The sequence below is a fragment of the Brassica napus genome, chromosome C4 (assembly GCF_020379485.1).
Source record: "Brassica napus cultivar Da-Ae chromosome C4, Da-Ae, whole genome shotgun sequence".
Taxonomy (NCBI): Eukaryota; Viridiplantae; Streptophyta; class Magnoliopsida; order Brassicales; family Brassicaceae; genus Brassica; species Brassica napus.
In genome coordinates this window covers 21,455,679-21,463,042 of record NC_063447.1, presented here as the reverse complement: position 1 = coordinate 21,463,042, position 7,364 = coordinate 21,455,679, and the positions used below count along the sequence as shown (strand labels likewise).

Below are 7,364 nucleotides of genomic sequence, written 5' to 3'. Positions count from 1 at the left end.
GTTAGTTTTTTGTTTTCTTTGAAGTGCCTTCCATCTCATATTTAGTGGTTCTTTTGATGCATTACTAATAAGCAATCAATACTATTAAAACAGAAGCAATTTTTATCTACATACAAATAGTTTAGGTTGAACCATTATATTTAATTATCTTTTCTATTATTTCTACTTTATAACTAATTTAATTATTATTAAATATACATCATGCCTAGAATTAAGGAACTAACTAACTAATCTATTATTTTTTTTAACTAATGAATTCAATTTATGTTAATACTAATTTAAAATAACTAATCAATCATATTTTATTTATTAACAAAATAAATAATGATATATACCTAATAATTCGTCTATATATAATTGTACATTAATCCAAATAAAAGAAATAAATTCTTCAAAACTCTCACCAAATATATAAAATATAATTCTTATATAATCCAAATAAAAGAAATAAAATTTTCAAAACTCTCACCAAATATATAAAATATAAATTTTGTAGTTAAAGTATTAAAATTAAATGTACATATATATAAATATAAATATAAATTAATATATATATATATATATATATAAATATTAATAGTTAGCTACTATTAATATTTAATATATGATGGAAAATGTTATTATTAATATTTTTATGAGCATAGTTTTTACAGGTTATTCGAACATACACTTAAAATATTTATCAAATATAAACAAATTCAACAAACATATTAACACAATTAGATCATAAGACATTACATTAAAAGCAAAATTAAGTTAAATAAATAAATGATTATATTCTTTTGTAAACATAAATCACTAAATTGTAATCGACGTATATGAATTGTTGATGCTCAAATCTATTCCTCTCTTTTTAGTATGCATCCTCTCAAATATTGATTCATTACGCTTATAATAAAATGAAAAATTAATTTGACTAAAATTTGTATAGCTAACTTTTGTAATTGAAGCATCATATTAATAGTATATCTGCTATTCATCTAAACATTCATAAATATATATTAATAGAATACTAAAAATATAAATAAGTAAAATTGGACTACATATGTCACCTATCGGTTCAATCGGTAGCCGGGTTCCGGGTTTTAGCGGGGTTTTTTTGTGGGTTTTATAGAATTTTTAAATATCGAGTTTTTCTTAAAAACCAAACCGAAATACATATTGAGTCCCGGGTTTTCAGGTTTAACTGTGGATCCGGGTCGGATTTCAAAACACTGAATATAATGTTTCATTCGTAACAATTAAATGTAGATACAAATTTAAATCAAATAAATTTAATTTGCTCGGAAATAATCTCGCGCTTTGAAAGCGCGGATCAAAATCTAGTGATTTATTGTTAGGCAATTCTTTCAAATAACCATTTTTAAGTTTTTGTCACGCAAATAACCTCAAAAAATAAAATGATCAAAATAGGCTTTTTAATTTTGAAAATTTTAAAATTTATTTTTTATTTTTAAAAATTTGAAACCATCCCAAAACCAAACCCTTTACTCTAAACCGTAAATCTTAGATTAGTTAATCTTAAGGGTAAAAATGCATATTTACCCTTCAATAAAACCTCTTTTGGTCATTTATTTTTCTTTCGGTGAATCAATTTTTTGTGAAAATAAATTAAAAAACTGAGAGAATTTCTCAATATTGTTTACAAGAATATTTAAAAGGTTTGATACAAATTCTAGAAGAAATATTTGAGTATAAAGATTACAAACTTAAGCCTTCCGAAAACAATGAACGAGTGAGTTTCCGAGTTGTGTAATACAATTCTCTTAATACTATCTAACTACTAAAGCGGCAGGGACAGCTCAAGATTAGGGCTGTTCAATATGGCAAAACCGAACCGTACCGAACCGAACCGAACCGAAATAGATAATATGGTTTGAATTTGGTATATACCATACAAACCGAATGGATATGATTTTTAAAAAACCGTAGGATTTGGATATGGTTCGGTATATAACCGATAAAACCGAATAAACCGATCAAAAAATAGAAACATGTAAATATGTATATATTTTATAACAACGTATGAAAATCATAAATTAATTTTTTTGCTAATAACTATTACCATATTTTTTACAATAATAAAATAGTCATGATTTGTAAAACACTTGAACTATAATTAAATAACAATTCATCGCAAACATGCTTCTTATTTTCTTAGTCTTCTTTTGATCTTTTTGCTTTAATTTAGCATTGACTAAATTGAAATAAAGATTATAAATTTGATGAAAACAATTAGTAGAAAATCTTCACAATTTTTTTTATTTATAAACGAATAGAGTTTCGTGTTTAATAGAAGAAACATGACTTTGATGAACGCTAAATATGAAAGAATATAATAACTTATTTTTTGTGCTTCATGCTTCTGTTTTATTTTTTGTTTTTTATTTTTATTATCAAAATTTTGAGCTTTGATTTTAATTATAGATTTGATTATTTTATTAGATGATAGAAACATTTTTTATTTTTTGTTCTTTTATTTAAACTTATAATATTTTTTTAATAAATGAATGTGTTGACAACAAGACTCTAAAATTCATATAATATGATCCTAAAATAAAGAATTATGTTTTTTGGTATAAAACCGAATAAACCGAAAACCGACGGTATATAAACCGAACCGAACCGAAGTAAATATGGATTTAGAATGGTAGTTATATTTTACTAACCGAAATACCGAAAAACCGAAAAAACCGAACCGAAACCGAACCAATATCCGGATTGAACACCCCTACTCAAGATTCAAAAACCTTAATTTTCATCATCACCTTTGTCCAAAGAAGAAGATAAGAAGCTCAATATGAAACCATCCAAATTTCCTTCAAGAACTGAGTCAGGATCAGAGACTTCGTAGTTTGTTCTCAGATCCTTCACCATTCTGTATGGCTGCAAAAACAAAGAATACTCAGCTCGTTTTCAGCTAATATAAACTCAGATCACAGCAGAAACGAGTGAACTTGGTATCACATACATGAAGAACATAAGTTCTTATCTGATTTCCCCAGCTGATCTCGGTTAGTGATTGTGTATGTTGCGCATTCATTGCTGTCTGACGAGCCATTTCTAGTTGGTCTAGTCGTGACTGTAGCACTGCCATTGCTGAAGCCTTGTTCATATGCTGCGACCTGGATACCAAAGTCAACGATTGTGCATAAAAAAACAAAATGAACCAAAGCAAAAACGAAGCATAAAGACCAGACCTTTCATTCTGACAAGTTGCTGTTATGCCAGTTGGTATGTGAATGATTCTTACAGCACTGTCCGTCGTGTTAGCATGCTGTCCACCAGCTCCTCCAGAACGGAACCGCTCTATCCGGAGATCCGAGTCATTGATCTGCACTCGGGTCGACCCGTCACCTAGAATCGGAATCACCGCAACCGCAGCAAACGATGTGTGCCTTCGTTTTCCACTATCAAACGGTGATATACGCACCAGCCTATGAACTCCAACTTCTGCTTTCGCATATCCATAAGCGTATTCACCATTCACTTTGATTGTCGCACGCTGTTCAAGACATTAGATCAAAATTATAGATTTGGCCAATTGCCCTTAAACAAAAGAGACTTAGCAGTGAACCAAAGCCTGATAACTTCTTGTGTTAGTCTAGTGCAAGTGGATTGTAGTAATAGCTGTATGGAACTATCAGATTCATGTAATGCAAATGCAGGATTAAACATCAAACCTTGATTCCTGCCATCTCCCCAGGCATTTCGTCGACCACAGCGACAGAGAATTTGCGTCGTTGAGCCCATGTTTTGTACATGTCCATTACCATTGATGCCCAATCGTTGCTCTCGGTTCCTCCAGCTCCAGCTTGAACCTATTCCAATAAAGCCTTTTTAATAAGATGTCAGAGATAAAGAGAACTCTAATGTCTCTTTTTTCACCTCGATGTAGCAGGAACAATGATCATTCTCAGCAGATAATAAAGCCTCAAGTTCTTTCTCTTTTGAAACCCTTCTCATTTCCATCAATGCACTCATAGTTTCCTGCAGTAATAATCATGGTTTCAGCAATAACAATCATGAATGACTTCATTATATTAACAATTCAGAAAACACATGCCTAGAAACTCCCACCGATTCTAACTCCGAGTCCTTCTCCTCTTTAGCTAGTTTTAACATGTCAATGTGTTCAAGCAACTCTCTCTCAAACGTCATAACGCCTTTCATTTTCCCTGTGAGCGAACCGTGCTCTCGGCTTATCTTACCAGCATGAGTTGGATCATCCCAGAGATGAGGCTTATTCAACTCGACAGATAACATTCTAAGCCTCACCAACAGTTTTTTCCACTGCCAAAGTAAAAACCATAACAAAAACTTGAATAGTGTAATATATATTTACATAGAACATACATCCAAACTCAATTCAATAGTGTAAAGTTTCAGTTTTTTTTTTAATAACCTGCAAGCGTCTCTTGATGACTTGAATGGACTGTGCAATTGCTGCAGCGTGGCTCTTCCAATCACTCTCGTTTTCGTCTAAAATCGGCCATTGGTTAGCTATGATTCGTTCCACCGTAAGTCCGTCACAAGTCGAAGCAACATGTACAGCTTCTGAGCTCAATGGTCGAGTCGTGGAGACGAAATTGCTTCTGGAAAAAGCCAAGTTGCTAATTTTTCTAGATCCGAATCCAGAAGATGTAGTTTTGAAGCTTCTTGCTGAATCTGAGGAGAACCCAGAAGCCGAATCTGAATCTGCAAACGCGTGGGAGAAAATACTTGCGATTTTGATTACATGGGTTTTCCAGAGTAGGACAGCTCTGCTACGTGATCTATTGATGATCAACGATGACATTTCCCTCTGTATCGAATTTTTGATTCTTGCTTTGTCAAAAGTAGGGTTTTCTTTGTGGTTTTTGAGCTGGCTGAAACGGTCCCGTTTAGAAGAAACCGCAACCAGAGATTCCCAAGCCGAACCGAATCATGCTTGAAACAATCGAACCAAATTAATCTGTTACTTTCTGCTTATTTAACCAACTGAAGTTTACTAAAATTTTGATATTTGAGCTTTATTTAGAAACCAGACCGAACAAAACCGAGTTTTAACAAAAATTGGAAACATAATACACAAAAAAGAAAACCGAAGAAACCAAGAGGAGAGAACTAACATTCCAATGTCTGCTTCTCCTCTTCTCCTTCGAAACCTCTTCTCAGCTAACAAAATACTTATAAAACCCTATTTCGCCAACTCCGTCAAAGCCATGGAAGCTCGACACGATCTCCCCATAACCAGTCTAGATTACCCTAAACCCATTTCCGCTCCGCCCCCTCCGATCTCGAAAGACATTGAACTCAAAAGAGCCATTGAAGCTTCTTCAAATTCGAGTCTCTTCAATCTTACAAGAGACTATGTGTTATACGAAGACGAATGGCTCATGGCCGTAAATAAGCCAAAAGGTGTCTACTGCGAATCTGTTCTTTCCTCTGCTCCTAAGATCATCGTTGGTGAGTAGATCTCAAATTACTTGTGAAAATTATCTAAAATCAATTTTTCTTCCGTAATTGATCTGTTTTATTTTCTTCTCAGATTCATCGAATGAGTTTCATCTCGCGAATAGATTAGACCGTGACACTAGCGGAGTTATGCTCATAACTAAGTCTCATAAAGTCGCTGCTAAGCTCGTTAAAGCGTTCACAGAACACAAGATTCGCAAATCCTACATTGCTCTCTCCATCGGACCATCACCAAACTGGAGCAAGATCACGGTTAAGTCAGGACATGGACGCTCCAAACACGGAGCTTGGCGCGTTTACGCTGCCTTGGACGTTGGTAGGGTCTTACCAGGAGGATCATTCGTTAGAGACATGGAAACAACATTTGAAGTTGTATCCGTGAACGGCGAAAAAAACACCAACACCGAACCTTCTGAATCAGAAAGTATAATTGTTGTCGAGGGCGAACCAGAATTGAGTTGTGTCGGAGACGATGTTGTTGTGGTAAGGGCGTTCCCACAAAGTGGTCGGACGCATCAGATTAGGTTACATTGTCAGTATCTTGGGATTCCGATTAGAGGAGATGTTAAGTATCATGGGATGTATGAATGGAATGGGAGAGCATCCGAGGGTCATGAGCTTCATGCTGAGAGTTTGTCGTTGGATCATCCTGTTACAGGTGATCCTCTTGTTATCCAGGCTCCTCCTCCGTGTTGGGCTGCCGGAGATGTTTAATGTAACAGTTTAAATTTGAATGATTACTGCCAAGATTTCGACAGTCAGCAAGATCACATAATCTTCTTCCACAATCCTGATTCTTTTTCAAGTACACTTATGTTCATATGTTTGATGATTTCAATCCTTATTTTTTTGTCAACTTCAGGAATTTAAATTAAAAGGTATGATGAGCCAAACCAACAAAGCACGTAATTAAACGGTACTGAACTATTCTACCTCTACGAGCCAAACAATGTGCATTAATGTTGAAAGTATATGGAATAAATAGACTCCAGAAACTTATCATGGTAGTTTTGATGAGTATAATGGTTGCAATCTCTGGTCCTGCAGGCATTACTACTCTTTAACAGGGTTCAGCTCAATTATTTGCGAACAATATTAGCGAAAAGTTGAAAACTATCATACTAGTGTTTGAAGCTGTGTTTACAAGGAGAGTTCCTTCAAAGGTTTCAACCAAAATGGTACGAGGAATATAGCCATTTAGGTGAAGTAAAACAAAATCTTTGCGACAAGAAAAATATTTGTCATTCTTGATGACCAAATGCTTATCATTCTTGCTTGCAATCTCTGAAACACACAAAGTAAGCAAATATGGTAACAAATGATACAGAAAAATAGAAAAGCAGCTACATTCTTGGATCTATTGGGGGACCGAGGGATTATTGATATGGGAATTAGAAGAGAAAATACAGTGGAGGAAGCAGTGCTGAGAGTTAGGAGAAGAAGATGGTATTGCGCGGCTGTTTTGAATGATATCGAAGCTGATCTCACTGCGCTTCGAGGGCAGATTGGCAATAAAATGGAGGATACAAGTCTGTGGAAACATGAGTCAGGATTTAAATCAAATTTCTCAACATTTGAGACTTGGAGGATGGTGAGAGAAACAAGAACTCAATGTGACTGGGTTAAAGACATTTGGTTCTCCCAGGCTACTCCCAAGTTCTCGTTTATAGCATGGTTAGCGATGTTGGACAGAATGCCAACAATGGACAGAGTCTCGCGTTGGAACCAAGGAGTTGATACTATATGTGTGTTGTGTAAGAATGCTCATGAGTCAAGAGACCATCTATTCTTTGAGTGCTCATTTACCTCTCAGGTATGGGAACATCTGGTTAAGGGGATTCTGAGTAATGATTACACAAAAGACTGGCATGAAGTTCTGCAATTGATAACTGATTCTTCCATGGAAA

At 34.5% G+C, this 7,364-nt stretch overlaps 2 protein-coding genes across 2 annotated transcripts; one reads left to right on the top strand and one right to left on the bottom strand.

The window, feature by feature from the left end:
- Window positions 1–1,611: 1,611 nt before the first annotated feature.
- Window positions 1,612–4,881, bottom strand: LOC106390634 (peptide chain release factor PrfB2, chloroplastic). The gene is made up of 8 exons (XM_048756524.1): window positions 4,406–4,881; window positions 4,081–4,293; window positions 3,889–3,990; window positions 3,684–3,821; window positions 3,201–3,505; window positions 2,972–3,125; window positions 2,744–2,886; window positions 1,612–1,810 (listed from the first exon to the last, which is right to left on the bottom strand). Exons 1-7 carry the CDS (start codon window positions 4,796–4,798, stop codon window positions 2,752–2,754), a joined length of 1,440 nt encoding a protein of 479 aa, XP_048612481.1. The 5' UTR covers window positions 4,799–4,881; the 3' UTR covers window positions 1,612–1,810; window positions 2,744–2,751.
- Window positions 4,882–5,039: 158 nt separating this feature from the next.
- On the top strand, window positions 5,040–6,313 carry LOC106390777 (RNA pseudouridine synthase 1-like). Its single transcript, XM_013831311.3, has 2 exons — window positions 5,040–5,448; window positions 5,531–6,313. The coding sequence occupies exons 1-2, from the start codon at window positions 5,118–5,120 to the stop codon at window positions 6,169–6,171; spliced, it is 972 nt and encodes a 323-aa protein (XP_013686765.2). The 5' UTR covers window positions 5,040–5,117; the 3' UTR covers window positions 6,172–6,313.
- Window positions 6,314–7,364: the final 1,051 nt, after the last annotated feature.